This window comes from Eulemur rufifrons, chromosome 1 (assembly GCF_041146395.1).
Source record: "Eulemur rufifrons isolate Redbay chromosome 1, OSU_ERuf_1, whole genome shotgun sequence".
NCBI lineage: Eukaryota > Metazoa > Chordata > Mammalia > Primates > Lemuridae > Eulemur > Eulemur rufifrons.
In genome coordinates, this window is record NC_090983.1 from 17409706 (window position 1) to 17425473 (window position 15768).

The following is a 15768-nucleotide window of genomic DNA, read 5'->3' on the forward strand; positions in this document are numbered from 1 at the left end:
AGTTCCATATGTTGCCCACTACCCAGCCCGCAGGGGACCTTGATGGCTCAGACTGTGCCTGGGGCTGAGCAGCTGGCTGAGCAAGGGGCAGGTGATGGTGATGGGGCTGAGCTTTGCCTCCAACCCCTTCCCAGGCAGCAGCACGAGAACACAGGGCCATCTCTGAGCTCAAAGAGGACCAGGCTAATGGTCCCAATGGTGCCTGCTCTCATCCTTCATAGAAGGCAGTTCCCAGTCTCCTTTGGGGCTTGATCACAGAAGATGGACCATGCACAAGTGGCTAGCAGTTTAAAAAGTGAAATGAACTCTCACAATGTACTAAGATCAGACACCCCTATTTCATGACAGGAAGACTGAGGCTCAGACAGGTCAACTGACTTGGCTAAAATCAAGGCCTTTTTCACGGTACCATACTACTTCCTCTGGACTGCTTTTAACCTGCTTGGGGTGGTGTTAGTTCATGCCACTGCCCCAGTTTCCCTCTGTGGCATCATGGAGAAAGATATCCAGAATCACCCATCCCATCTTACCCCTGCAGGACCTGACAGTGGTAGCAACTGGGAGGCTGGCCTCCCAACCCTTTGCTGGGCCAGCCCAGAGGTCCCAGACAGTCTGGGACCCTGGAAACTTGATCCCAGTGATCCACAGGTCTCCTTGCTTCCTTCCAGTCACGCTGTCTGCTACCCACCACTCTCTGAGTTCCCCAGATGTCCTGCAGGTCCTGTCACTCCCTGTTAATATGGAAGCTGGGCTCTGCGTGCCCCCTGGTGGTCTCTGAGAGAAATGCAGGGTTTTTTTGTTTGTTTTTTAAAGGTCAGCACAGAGCTTTGGGGAAGGCAGACCGGTGAAGTTCCCTGCCCTCAGGGAACTTCATTTCTCTCTGTGTGGCCCACAGTGTAGCTCCACTCTCCACTCTACCCCTTGGTAAGTAAACAGAGTCTCCTTTGGTCAAGAGGTTCTGAGTCCAAATTCTTCATGACTTGCCCAAGGCCCAGGCATTTGACCTGAGGGAGCCAGGAGGAGGCAGGAAGGAAAACCCAGATGCCCCATCCTTCCCACTGCAACCTGACATTGTGGGGCATTGTGGGGGCGGGGCGGACGTACTGGACAGTAGGTTAAGCTCATCCAGGATGAGTTCCGCTTCCTTTCATTTCATTTGAAGAACTCTACTTTCCTTCCTGAGCCCCACCGCCCACTCCATTCTAGGAGACTGCCAATCCCAGTCATGGTTGTACATCTCCCTGCACACCATTATTGGTTCAGGGTTAGGCAAATGACCTAGCTGAATGAACTGGGGTCTTCCTTGGGCCTTCTGCTGGAGATAACTGGGAAGACCAGTCTTCTTATTTTGAATCAACAGCTCTAAGAACATAGGCATAGAGCTGTCACATGGAGAAAGTCTGCTGAGGAGAGAATGAGGACAGTATGCAAGGAGAGGCAGAGATATGCAGAAACAACAGATACCAGGGCAATGAGGCAAGGAGATGAGAGAGACCTGTGACATCATTTGAGCCCCTGATTTCAGCTGTACCTTAATGCAGATTTATCTCTGGACTTCCCAGGTATGAGAGCCATTCATTAATTCCCTTTGGTCTCTGCTAAAAGTTGGGTATCTTCATTTTCAATCAGGGTCTGCTCAACACCTGCAAAGCATCACCTCTCTGTACTCATTTTCACAGTAACTACCAATTATTAAACATAAATTTGACATAAATTATTATGTGTCAAATGCTATGTTAAGTGCTTGAATATCTCAAAAAAAAAAAAAGAAAAGAAAAGAAAAGAAAATCCTTCCAACAATCCTGTGAGGGTGTGGGATGGATTATAATGGCTGCAAATTCTTTGCCACTCCTTCCATGGAGAGGTGTTAGCTATTTCCCCTCCTTTTGAATTTTGGCTGGCTCTGTGACTTATTTCAACCAATAGAGAATGACAGTGATGCTATGTAACTTCCTGCATTGGACCTTAAAAAGAGGTTCTGCCTTCAAGCTTGGTACACTCTCTTTGAAAGTCAGTCTTATGTAAGGAGTCTGATTACCCTAAGGCCACCATGCTGTGAGGAAGCCCAAGCTAGACATATAGAGAGGACCAAGATCACTGGAGAGCTCTGAGGCCCAAGACAAACTCACTTCCTCTTCCTCTAAGAGTGATTAGAATGCTGTTTTGGACAGTCTTTGCAATGCTAATGGGGGTGAAGCTAATTTTGACAGTAACAAAATCTGGTGTTGTTAATAACATATTTCCATCACATTATACAGTTTATAAAGTGCTTTAATCCTATGGGCTTGCATGGCCTTAAAAGTCTACCCTTGAGTTCCCCAGGGGTCACAGAAACAGACACAATCCCCTAAATATTAAGACAAGGGTTCACCCCAGAGCTGAGCACACCACCAGAGACTTCTGGTCCCCTTTCCTGGACCCTCCCTTTCACTCTGTCCTTTTAATAAAGAGGAATCGCTATTTCTTTCCCAAATGCAGATCCAGGCCCCAGACGGGTGGCAAGAGTGAACAAGAGTGCCAAGGGAGGGTTTCCAGGAGAACCCAACCCAGTTAGAGAGCGATGGGACAGAGACCCAGTATAATGTCCCCGAGACCCTAGTTCCATCAAAACCACCTCCCTTTACACGCTGCTTCCGGAGCCTGGCCTTCTGGAAGCCCACAGGAGATCAGCCTCCTCCCAAACTGTGGGTCCAGTTCTATTGGTTTAAATATCTTTATTGATACTAAATTCACCCGCCTATCCCATGGCCAGCAGTTCTGAGGAGCCTCACATCCAGGGGCCTAGAGACTGGCTTTTTGGTTTCCACCTGGGGACCAAGGACAGGAAGGGCTGGTACAGTCTTCCTCAGAAACTCCCCCAGCGCCTTTCGGGGGCTGCCAGGCGCCCGTGGCCTTCGCGGGCAGCCGTACTTCTCAAGCCCCCTGCCGTTTCCAGAGGCCTGGGAGATGATGGCCTTCGGCAGGGAGAGGCCAGGCCGGCCAGCGCCCCCTGCTGGAGCCCTGAGGTCCCGCAGGTGCGAGAGGCGGCTCTGCGCAGTGAGTTTAGGGCCAGGACCGCGGGTCAGAGGCAAAGGCTGAGCTCCTTGCGCACGCGGCAGCGGTGGCACTGCACTACGCAGCACCAGTGGAAGCGGCACAGGCAGTTCTCCTCCAGCTGCACGCTCTCCTGGCGGTGCCCGCGGCCGCAGCACAACAGGTCGCAGCCGCTCAGGTCCGGGGCGCTGCTATTGCAGGCGCGGCCGCGAGTGCCCGGCGAGCCGGTGCGCCGGTTGGGGGCGCAGAAGTCCGGCGAGTCCGCCGCGTAGAGGAGGTCGGCGCGGCCCGGCGGCTTGAGAGTGCGGACGGCGGGCAGCAGGGCCTTGCCGTCGTTGGTACCCATGACGCGCGAGGCGCCATGGAAGCGCTCCAACAGCCGCGCGCCCACCTCGCGGAACGGGGGCAGCTTCTGCCAGCAGGTGCGCAGCGCGCATGAGCCGGACAGTCCGTGGCACTTGCACTCCGTGCGCGTATGGCTCCTCACGGCCTGCGGGCAGCAGAGGGGCGGGCGGATGGGGACACAGAACGGACAGAAAATACGATTGGGGGTGGTAGGTGAACAGAAGAGAGGAAAATGCAGACCAAAAAGAAAAAAAGAGCGCAAGGTGGGGAGCAGGAAATCAAGGAAGAGACAGTTCAGAAAGGAGGAGGAAGAATAAGGATGGAGGGGTAAGAGAAGTGAGGAGTGGGAGGACAGTATGTAGCGCAGAGATTCCAGGATCCAAAGACAGGGGGTGGGAGAGAAAGCAGAATGGACGGCAGGGGTGAGATTCTAGAGGAGGGGGAGAGGTGGCAGCTGTCGAAGCCTAGCCCTCCTGCCAGCCCAGCCCCCTCATTCCTGCCCCTCACGCCCCAGGCAGGGCTGAGCAGAGAGAGACGCAGAGCCAGCCGCCTGGGCGTCTGTCTACGCCACCCCTCCCCAACTCTCCTCAACAGGTATTTGGGCCTGTCTGGACATTCTTCTCTGGGCCCCTTCCCCCCAACCCCCCACCCGATGCCTCAGGCCCCAAACCCTAGAGGACACAGGGTGTGTGTGGTGGTGTCCCTAGAGGACCCTAGACCTGAGGTATAGGGTGCAGGAGGGCCTACTGGGAATGCACTACAGAGAAGGGAACCCAGAAACTCTCTCCCTTATTTGCTGTTCTTGTCTCAAGCTGGGGTCTAAGATTCACAACCCTACTAGAGATTTATGGGTTAGATCATCCAGGAAAATCATCCCTGGAAGCTCAGAGTCGGAGGGCCAACTTGACCTACAGACATGTGCCCCCCTTGCCCCCCACTTCTCTCCTGACTCCCTCCTGGAACCATCTCACCCAGTCAGGCTTCTTGCCCCTAAACAAGAGCTCCTGGGGTCCTCCTCATGTCAGAGGAGAGGGGAGAGGCTGCCATGGCTCTGGGTAGGTGACACTTGGTCAGGGGTTGCTGGGCAGCCAGTTGGCAAGTGTCCAGCAACAGTTATGGCTGTCCTGGCCTCTGCCTGACCCCAGGATTGGCTCCTTGTCCTTCACTCCTTTTCAAGCCCATTGTCCCTCAGCCTGTTCTAGCCCTTTCTAGGTCTCCCTCACTCCCCGTCTTCCCTACCTCCAGGCCCCAGACCTTTGTTCCAGCTTCTCTCCTATCTTTCATCTCCAGCCTTGCCTCCCTCTTCCCCTCCCCTGCCCCTCATCCCTCATCCGTCCCCTGCCCCTGCCCTGGCACCCCAAGCTTTGCTTAACCTGTCCTGTCTCAGAGCTATGTCCTCCCTTCCTTGGATCACTACACGCCCTCAGTGCTATTCCCTGAGTGTCCTCTCCCCACTCTGCCCACTGTACCATCCAGCATCAAGCCTTCCCAGACCCCCAAGTTACCCCTTTTCTATGCAGGCACCTCACCCCCCACATGCTCATCCAAGCTCCCAGCCAATCTAACGCGTGCCCCTCTGCCCATGCTCACTCCCACACACATTAACACACCCCTACACCTACACACCCGCACTCATGCCCACACTTCCACAGACACACCCCTACACACACCACACTCGCCCCCCACACACTTCCACTTTCCTGCCGGTACGCACCAGCCGGCCCGCCTCGTTGTTGTGCAGTTGCACCAACGCGCGGATGTCTCCGCGTCCCCGCTTGTGCCGCGCGTCCATAAAGAGCCTGGACTTCTCATCCCCGAAGTCCACGTCGTCGCCGCAGCCTCCCCATTCCCACGCGGCGCTGCCTTCCTGGGAGCCCGCGGGGCCGGGGGGCCCTGGGGTGCCGGGCAGGCCAGAGGGCCGGGGTGGGGCCCGCCCGCGAGGCGCCTGGCAGCCGCACTGCAGCAGCTCTCCCATGGAACAGGCCTGTGTGACCGCGTGGCTGGCGCCCGCCGCCGTAATCGCAAACACGAAGGCCGTCTCCCGAATGTCTGCGGGTGCAGGGAAGAGCAGTCAGCGCGCAGGACCACAGCTGAGGCCCAGGACCTGCGGTGGGCGGGGCGGTGTGGAGGCCTCAGGAAAGGCCTGGGAGACAGGGCCAGGCAGGGTGCCCAGCCCCCAGGGGGAGGTGGGTCTCAGGCAGCCTCCCCAAACCAGTTCCCATCTCCTCTGGTCCCCCAGCGAGAAGAAAGCAGCCCCACTCCCAGCCCCTCCCCACACTGACCCTGCTGCAGGATGCGGCCAAAGGCCTTGCTGTGGCTGGAGCAGTTCCAGCGGCGGAAGCGAAACTGGAACTGGCACTCTCGAACCCCGAGCCTGGCGCCCCGGGCTAGCTCTGCCACCACTTCAGGCTCAGCCTGGCACAACTCGGCCTGCCGGCCAGCCAGCCGCCGCGCCTTCCTGCAGATGCTGGTAGGGTCCATGACCAAGGGGCTGCCCACGGCCCTGCGGAGCAGAGAGCATCAGGTTAGGGGTGTAACACAAAAAAGGGGCTTGGGGTGGAGGGGACAAAGACCAGCTCCACTCAGCCCACAGCCAGGAGCTGTGACATGCCTCCCCACCCTACCCCCAACTGAGCTTGAGATTCCTTTCTGCTTTCTTACCATTCCCTGTCTGTGTCCCCTCTTAACAAGATTCTAGACTGAAAATTGCTATAGAGCAAGGAATCAGTCTTATCCTTCTGTGTACATCTTCATTAATAAATCCTTATAGGAATTTGACTCAAGGTGAAGGCAGCTGGCCAGGTAAGCCAAGGTTAAAATTCAATAGGCCTAGCCCAAAAGGGAGACAAGGAGAAAATTAGCAGACAAAAGAGCAAGAAGGCTGTGAAGGGAAAGAAAGCATGTGTCATAAGGAGACACCAAAGAAAAGTAGGCAGTGTCAGGGAAGGATCTGGTCCTAGTGGACCACAAACTGGATATGTGTCTGCTGAACAGATCTGATGAAAGTCAGGGCCAATTCCAGGGAGATAGAACGCCATGAGATATTAGCATGGCTAGGGAATGGAACCTCTGAGGAAAGTCACACACACCCCTCTGGCCCAAGTTTCTCCTATAAAATGGGAGGGCTGGACTTTGATCTCTAAGGTGGGCTCTCCCACCCTGATAGCCTCTGCTTCCCTTAACTGGGGAGCAGGAAGAAGGAGCTGGGGACCAAGTCTCTGAAGCATTATTGGGAAGTAGGGGACACTGACCCTTCTCCTGTTCCAGGGTCTGTGGGCTTCCCAGAGCAGGATGGCAGGGAGCCAAGCCCTGCACACTGGGGTGACATAACTGATTGGGGAAGGGGGACAGTGTTTGGCTTGGTGGGTGATGACCTCATGGGAAGTTCCACACACTTTCAGGAATTCTTCCACTCCTGGCCTTCACTCGGCCTTAGGAGAGAGCTGCCACATACCAGACCCCTGAAGGTTAAGTCAAGTAGGGATTCATACCTGGGGGGGAATTGCTTTAATCCGATTGCTTCTATTTGAACACTTAGCTGGCATCCCTGTCTTAGAGAATAAGTGAGCAAAGTACTTGAGAACCAGGACTAATTTAAGACCATCCAAAAACCCTTCTGCAGAGGGCAGAAAAAGGACCCTGGGTGGGGAGAGGAGGCACCAGGAGATAGAAATTGTAGAGGAGAATGGTGGTAGTAAATAGTGTCAAAGGTGAAGGTGACCTACTTTCTGGTTTTGTTTTAGTGCATATCCGCCCCACTGTCCCCATTTGCTCCACAAGCACAGGCTGCCCAGGCATGTTCTGGCCCCACAACAATGAGATGTAATGGTCTTAAATAGCAGCAAGAGGAATTTAGGTCTTAAGGTAGAACTCTCAACACCGAGGAGTAAGATGCTTAAAGAGGTGGTTGCAGAAAGATGTGTAAGCTCAGTCCTTTAAGGTCTACTACTACCCGCCGCCCCCCACACACACACAAACACACATGATCAGGTTGCTGTCATCATCCCTACCCAAGTAGCTCAGGAACCAGACATCTCTCCTCAGGGGAGAGACTTACAGCACAGACCTTCCCTCCATGTACTTAGGACCTGCTCAGCACCAGCTCCCACCCTTTCCCAACCTAGAGAATTAACAATGGAGGGAGCAGTGGAGAGTGGGCTGGGGTAGGTTCCCAATGGCCCGGTGACTTTGACAGTTGATCCGTCTCTCTGGATCTATCCATCTATCTATCCCAACTAATTACAAAAAGGATTTGAGGCAGCTTCCAGCGTGGTTGTCCAGTGTCAGTAGACATGAGCTCCTTGAGAGTTAAGTCTGTCTTATTTTCCTTTGACTCCCCTGGCAGATTTTTAGGTTCTTAATTCATACTTCCCCCCCAATTCTTATTATTAAAATTTGCCTATCATGAATTTTATGTTATACATGAATAATATTAATACATGTAGTACATTATACTGCAGTGAACACCATTTAGTACACATTTTTGAATGAATGAATGAGCCATCTGGGGAGAAGTTCCTCACTTGAGCCCAAGCCCTTGTCCACATGTTATTTCATGACTTCTAATTCATTTCCTCAGACATTTTTTTCCCCCATTAGGATTTGGAGGCAGAGAATAAGTCCTCTCTGCAGTTGTCCAGCTCATCCCATGGACTTGTATGTCTAGGACTCCACCTGGGAGTCTGGGGCTCTGCAAACTCATCCTCCCCACCCCTACTGCCCCTGCTGCTAAGTTCCTCAGTCCCCCTCCTCAACCCTGCCCTCTGCTAACTCCCTGCTTTCCCAAGGTTGACTGGCCTTATCTTCCCAAGGTTACTCTGCCCCATCCCTCTCCTCTCCCTCCTCCTCTTCTCCTAGGAAAGCAGGAAGGAGTGAGGACAAGCAAGGGAGAAAGGCGAAAATCTCCTGAAAATCTCCTGACCTCTGAAAATCTCCTGACCTTGTCTGCTTCCCAGGGGCTAGAGATAGGGGAGGAATCGTGAGGAGTAGGAAGAGCAGGGCCTGTCAGGAGGTGGGGCTGGGGTTGAGGGGCTGCCCAGAGCCAGTTTCTGGTCTGGGTCTGGCTCCCCAGGCTGGCTGGCTGCCTGGGAACTAGACTTGTTTACGAGCTGACCAGGAGGAGGATGGGCAGTAGTAGCAGCTAGAATCCCAAGGGACCAGCTCATTCCCTGCCCTCCTGTCCTCGCTCCCATCCTAAATACATAGGAAATAAAACTCCAGAAGGGGCATGGCAGGGGGCACTGGGCAAAACACCAAGCCTTGCTTCTGAACCCTGGTTTCCGTCAGCTCTGTGAGACCTGAGCCACTCTGGGCAAGTCAGTTTCCTTTCTGGGCTTCAGAAAAATGAGGAGTTAGCATGAGAGGCTCACATGGCCCCTCTGACTTTAACAGCTGACTCCACATCAAGAAATGATTCCTCCGCCTCCCCTCTCCTTTTACCTCCCTTCCTTTCTTTCTTTCACCTTCCTTAGAGAATGAACTCTGCACTTTTGCACTTCTGGGTCTGCATTGGCCTGGGATCAGCCCAGAGAAGATGTGCCCCTCTGGAGCCTGGAGCACAGCAGTGGTAGGGAATGCACAATATATAGGACCTAATCAAGCAGCCATTCCTGGGCATAGAAAAGCTGAGGCCAGACCTCAAAGAAATCAGCATGCGGACCAGAAGGGACAAGCTTAGTGTTGGTCATCCTAACTGGCTTGGCCTGCACCAAGATCTCCCTCCCAAGGACCATGATTGGTAGGATCAGTGGCATCAGGGGCCAGCTAGTTCCTACTGGCAACATCTGTAGACCTAAGCCCTGGAGGCCCTTTACCTTTCTGCCTCTGGATTCAGAGGGCCAAAGAGAATGCCAGGGATCATCCAGTCCAGCCCCACCCACTTCACCCTTGTTATACAGATGAACAAATATGAAAGGAGAGGTGACAGAGGCTGGCCACTTGGTGGAAGGATCTCCACTGTAAGAAAAGTAAGGTGATTATTTAAGACACCCAACAGGGCTGGAAGGAAAACACAGGTGGCCTCCCACACCATCCCCCACATAGCTCCTTACTTCTAGCAGGGATTCCTAACTGAATCCATCCCAGATCACACCACAAAGTTTCTGGACTCAGAGCCACCCCCTCTGCACCCCTAAGTCATCAAATCTTAGCCGGCATCTCTCCAAGCTCACCTCTGATCTCACTTGCCCTAAGGAGCCTCCTCTGGGTCCCAGCCTGCACCAACACCGCCATCACTCCAGGTGTCACTCCTTTGGCGAATGCTTGTTATCCTGCCAGTGGCATAATTAACTTTTCATGTTCGCTTGTCTTCTGTCTCCAATTAGGTGGAAAATTCATTAAAGACAAAAATCTCACAAGTGGGCATGATGTCATTAGCAGAGTACACTCAGGGCTTTTGTGGGATCCACCAGACTTGGGCTTGGATCTGGACTCTGCCATTTACTGGTTCTGTGATGCCGAATGAGTCCCTAGCATGTGGTGTTGGCACTTAGCATTTGTTGGCTGGATTATGAGACTTAACTTCCCGAGCCTCAGTTTTTTCAACTGTAAAATGGAAATAATACCTTCCTACCTCCAGGTTACATATGTAAAGGACCTGTCTGGCGGGTGGCCTTCGACAACTATTTTTTGTCTTCCTGCTCGCACTTTTACACATCTCTTAGACCTGCACAGTGCAGGACAAACAGGTGCATGCAGGCAGCATTGGTGGATTGCCGAGAACACCCTTTGCTCCAACTCTCCCTCCTCCTCCATCTGGCCCTGCTCATAGACCAGATGCACCCAGAGGACCCTCCCCGCTTTCCCAGCAGGCAGTCCTGGTGGATTATTGAGGCTGAAGGGGCCACAGGCCGTTTGGATACTCAGCCTTCTCTGAATGGTCTCATAGCTGTCCTCCCTCTATTTCCCCACCCCCACTCCCAAAGTCCCTAGACTGACCCCACCTCCCAGAAGCCAGCAGAGGGAGCCCTGAGCCCTGGGGCTGTGGGTGGGGGTTGCACGGGGGTGGAGGAGGTGGGTGGTGGAGAAGGGGCAGAAAAATGTTGCCTGACGGCTGCTGAGGCGGCTGGGCCCGGGCCTGTGCCCGGCCCGCCTGTCCTGTCCTGCTCTGTCTAACTCGGTAATTACTGCTCCCCCTCCCCCAGTCCCTACCCCCACCCCAACCACCACATCAAAGCTAGTGATGCCCCAGCCCCATTAACCCCTGCCTCCCCACTGCCCACCAGCCACCCCCATACTGCCCCTCCTCACTCCGGTCCAACTTGGTTCTGTATGTCCTTCCTTACACTTCTCTCCTCATCACTCTTGGGAGAGGCAGGGGCTTCCCCTCCTGGACAGACATTGCTGTGCATAGGGGCTTCCTACTGGCCAGGGCTGGGGGAGCAAAGGAATGGGTGGATGGGCCTCTTCTGGACGCCTTGAGCAGAGTCTGTCCTGAGCCCTCTGCTCTCTCAGGTTGGGGTGTGGGCACCCATGTGAGGGTGGGATGGGAGAGCAGGAGGGACCTGTGGAAGGCTCCATACCTCATCTCTGATTCCCCACCCCACACCGCACACAGGGATGAGTGCAGAGTCAGCCTCGGCTCTCAGCTTCCAACATTCTGGGTGGCCTTGGGCAAGTCACCTCCTGTCCCTGGACCTTGCTGTCTTCACTGAGTAGGTGAGAATATTAGACCAGGTGATCTCTAAGTCCTTTCTAGATCTAACTTCTGAATTAAACACAGGGCTCAGAGCTGGAGGAACTAGCCAAAGAGGCCAAGATGGAGAGCGGGAGAGGCCTCCCAGAGACCTTTGGCTCAGCTCCTCCTCAGGCAGTTCTGGGGAAGCCCCAGGTGGCACTCTGCCCAAGCAGGAAAGAGGGTGCAGGCTAGGGGGCGCTCCCCACCCATCCTCTGAGGACAGGCGCCTGCGGTCCCGAGTGCCTCCTGCTCTGGCTGGCGGAGCCCTGCTGCCAGCCTGCCCATGGCCTGGCCACCCGCCCTGCCCTCGTCTCATCCCCTCCACAGCTGCGTTTCTCCATCAAAGTGCACACTCTGGAATCCCCCTCGCTGGGCCTGGTGATCAAGCCTCCTACTGACCTCCCCCCACCAACTCCTGGCTTCTGATGAGGACGAAGAAGGAGGGGGCTGCACCCCCCAGGAAATGTCACAGTGCCAGGACTCTGGTGGGCTCGGGGCATGCTCTGGCTCGGATCAGGACAGCCTCCTTTTGCCCCTGCCCTTTTCTGCTCACAGCCCCATTGTCTCCCTCCAGGGGAAGCTGCCAAGGCGGGAGGCCTGGAGAGGGGAATGGATGGCCACCCCACCCCACCCTAGAGCTTGGCAGGGGCCAGCAACAGGACTGCTCCTGAAGAGTCAGGGGCCCCCAATAAAGACAGGATGAGAAAGGATGGCCAGGCCCAGCCTGGGGTGGGAGAGGTAGCTGAAAAACCTGGGTGTCACGAAGAAGCCTGGGACCTTTCCCTGCCTCCCTGTGGAGCCAGAGATGAGGCTGTCTTAGGCCTCTGGCTCCTGTTTCCTTTCCATAAGTGAAGGGGGAGGAGGGTGAAAGGCAAGATGGGATGGGGGCAGGGAGTGAGACTGGGTGGTATTTTCCCTAGTGGAACAACGGGAGGGCTAGTTTCTTTCATAAAAAATATAAAACAGAAAGAGGAAAGAGGAAGAGAGAAGACAGGAGATTGATTTGGCTATTCTATGAAAGTGAGCTATTTTCTACAGCCACTGATTGAAGGTATAAATAAAGATGGAACAGACATTGTAAAGAACTTCCTGGGGGCAGCGGGCAAGAGGAGAGCAGGGAGCAGAGTGGCGGGGTGGGGGAGCTGGTGACCAGGAAGCCATGGTCTCTCCCTCTCTGCCTCACTCCGAAGACAGGGTCTATCAGGGCCAGAGCATAGGCTGGCTGGCTGGGAGGCAGTAGGTTAGACAACATGACCTCAAGAGAGCCTGGCCAATGTCCTAGAATCTGTGATTCTGCGGTTCACAAAGATATGGTTACAGATGGAAAAGAGACAGATGGAGTGGCTGGAAGCAGAGTTGAGAAAGCATGCATTGCATTGCGGGAAGGCAGGGGAGTGTGAAAGAAGGTGGAAGGGAAACTTCTCAAGAACTTGAAGCCAGGTCCCGGAGCCAACTCCAGGATCCCCCTTTTCTGACCAGGACAGTTGAGTCACTCAGAGGTCCTGGGGTCTTCTCGGCTTTCAGCCTGGCTGCTGCTAGAATGTCACAGTGGGCTACAGTAGGCTGCTGCAGGCCTAGGTGTTTTCCTGGCCACTGCTGGAGCTCTGACCCAGCCAGGATTCCCTGAGAAGCAGGGAGAAGAGGGCCAGCAAGCAGGTGCTAAACATCAAGGAACAGCATGGAAGCCCCGGCCCAAAAGCTCCCAGCTGAAGTGATACCGAGGGGTGTGGGGAGAGTGGCAGGAAGCTCAGGCCAACAAGAATGCTTGGTCCAGCCCATCAACCTAAACCTGACCTTGGAGGGCAATGGTGGGGTGGCGTGGGGACAGGAGTGTAAGTAGAATGGAAGATTCTGAGAAAGGGAGTCTGGGCTCAGACCAAAGAGATGAAGTGTCAGGAATAGACAGAGGAGAGTGAGGGAGCCTAGGCAGACAGGAGAGGCACGTTCTGTCTGAGACACATCTGAGTGAGGCAGCCGCCGGACACCTTATCACCGCGGCCTCTCACTCTTCACCCTGCCCTCCCTGCAGCTGTGGCCATGAAGGCCTCTGTGTTCTCCCACACCTGCCCTCCTCCCCCACTCCCTGCTTCCCAGCTTCAGGGTCAGTCTCCAAGGGACCAGGCCTCTCTCCCTCAGCTCGGCTCCCACCCAGCAGTCCCTCCTGAACAAAGGAACCCCCACAGATACAACCCCCAGAAAGGGGAGTCAACCAGTTCAACAACACTCCACAAACCTATCTCCCTCCAGCACCTACGCTGTCCTGGGCCTGGAAGGTCCTAAAGACAAAGGCTCTGCCCTCCAGGAGCAGTGAACAGAGAGACTCAAAAGGAGATGGTTGTCAGTACAATGCAGTCACTAGCACAGTTGCCCAATGTATGAGGTAGAGTGGCAGCACAGAGAAGGCAACTGGAGGCAGGACAAAGTGACAGCTTCGTGGAGGAAGTGGTATTTTAACTGTAAGAATAACAATTTAGACAGATGAGGGAGGAAAGGGAATACGATGGCCATCAGGGAATGACTCTGTCCCCACACCTTGAAAAAGGGCAAAAGTAGGAAAGGTGTGTATGGGAGTGGCAGGAGAGAGATCTCTTTACAAAGTTTTGCTTGAGACCCTGAATTTTAAATTTAAATTAATCGCCCTTTTCACTCCTGGGGACCCCTAGCCAGAAGAAGCTGGGTTATGAAGAAGGCACCACATTTACTGAGTACTTCCTAACGTCAGATCATTTTGTAGATCGTCCCACCTAAACTTCCCAGCAAGCCTGCCAGGTAGAGAGGCTGTCATCCCTACTTTACAATTGAGACTGGGAGGCAGGGAGAGGAAGTGACTTGCCCAAGGTCACAGACATGTTAGATTTCATGTCTGTCTACTTCAAAGCTGCTACTACCGCGTGATACTGAGCCAGGATCAAGGATGTATGTTCCCTAGATGGAACCTGGGTCGTCCTCGATTTGCCCCCTCACTGACACCGGTGAGAGACGTCTCTCCGCATCACGGAGGAGGGAGGGATCGTGGCCCGCCGCTCCCTGTGAGGGCATCCTACTCCCTATCTCTCCAGAACAGAGGGATCTGTCTCTTCCAAATCCGGACAGTGGGGGAGGAGTGTAGGATAAGAATCCAGCCAATCACGTGCCGATATGCAAATAGATAAGCCCCTTTCTTCTTAGGATTGGCTGATCCGTCAGTGCTATTGTCCAAGTCCCTCCTCTCTAAACACTGAGCTATTCCAGGCGAGTGTTTGCGGCTCTGGAGACTGAGGGAAAAAAGTCTTCAGGATCTGGATCCCCAGGCTGTCCCCGCCGCGCACCCACCTACCCTGCCCTGCGCCTGCCCCACCCCCCAAGGCTAGAGCTCCCGCAACCTTCGCTGCCTAGCTAGGGCCAGGTCCAGAGGCCAGGTCCCATCCCTTGGCTGGCCAGCCCCTCTCCCTTTCACCAGGTCTCTCCCCGGTTCCCAGATCTCACCCCTGCACATTTTTTTCATTCATGACCCTCAAGTCTGGAAGGGCCTGGCGCCTGGGTCCCTTTCCTGCCTTTCTTCCTCTTCCTTGCTCCAGGAGGAGGAGATGGAGAAGCCAGGGTCCTGGCTCAGTTTCCCCTTTACATTCCCTTTCTCGCCACTACAGCCCACTCTGAAGAAGCCCGGAGAGAAGCCGGTGGGTTGCTAGGCAAAGTGGGGCGGGGAAGGGACAGCTGTTTGACCCTCTCTGTCTTGTGGCTCCCCAATTTGTTCCTCTCTTTTCCCCAAATCCAGACCCCTACCCTAAATCCAGGGCCCTCCTCACACATTCTTTTCTTCCGATATCTGCCTCCCGGGTAGCTCTTCCCTACCCACACTCCAATACCTTGGTAACCTGGATTGAGCACATAACCTGGAGGGGTGGGGGACGACACGAGGGGAGGAAAAACAATAGAATGTGCCGGGGGTTAAGAACATCTAAGTAGCAGTTCAGGAGTGCCCCGGGCCGAGGTCGGGAGGAGAGCCAGCCGCACGCGCCTCCGCCCCGCGCCCCAACACCGCTGCACTGAGGCTGGGGGCTCCGCGAGCAGGTAGAGCCCGGAGGCGGAGGGAGCGCGGTGCGGCATTCGCCAGCGGTCTCCAGGTCCCCACCCTAGAGTATCCACAGTCGCGCCGGGACGGCGGGACGCGGGACGCGGGACGCGGGACTCACCACCACAGTCCGCCGACGTGCGCCGGACACAAGAGCAGCAGCAGCAGCAGCCTGAGGCGGGAGGGCGCGGGCGGCAGCATCGTGACCGCTCTACGGCCGGCGGGAGTGGGCAGCGCGCGAGGCTGCTGGCGAACCGGCGTGCGCGAGGGCCCGGGCTTCAGGGCGAGCGCGACGACGGCGGCGTCCGGGAGGCGATGGCTCCGGCAGCGGCGGGGGGGCCCATCCCCGGCGAGGAGGGCGCGGCGGAGGCGGAGAGCGGACGGGGCAGCCAGCGCCTGTCTCTCCTGCGGAGCTCGCTCGGGAGAAGAAATCAGAGCTGGGGGCGGGGGTGGGAGGGGAGCGGGGCCGGGGCGGGGGCGGGGGACAGGGGGGCAAGGGGGTGGCAGTTGCGACAGTCAGGCGGCGGGACTCTCGGGAGCGAGCCGTGCGCCCCGGGGCGGCGGGCGAGGAGCGCAGCGGAGGGCGGGAGCGGGGTGCCGGGGCGGGGCCGGAGCGCTCGTGGCTGCGGGTCCAGCCCGCCTCGGCCCTCGCCTCGCCCCCTCA

At 55.7% G+C, this 15768-nt stretch overlaps 1 protein-coding gene across 1 annotated transcript; it reads right to left on the reverse strand.

Moving 5' to 3' along the window:
* Positions 1-2700: 2700 nt before the first annotated feature.
* WNT6 (Wnt family member 6) lies at positions 2701-15532 on the reverse strand. Its single transcript, XM_069466972.1, has 4 exons — positions 15226-15532; positions 5661-5881; positions 5093-5427; positions 2701-3523 (listed from the first exon to the last, which is right to left on the reverse strand). Exons 1-4 carry the CDS (start codon positions 15303-15305, stop codon positions 3062-3064), a joined length of 1098 nt encoding a protein of 365 aa, XP_069323073.1. The 5' UTR covers positions 15306-15532; the 3' UTR covers positions 2701-3061.
* Between the last annotated feature and the right edge of the window lie 236 nt (positions 15533-15768).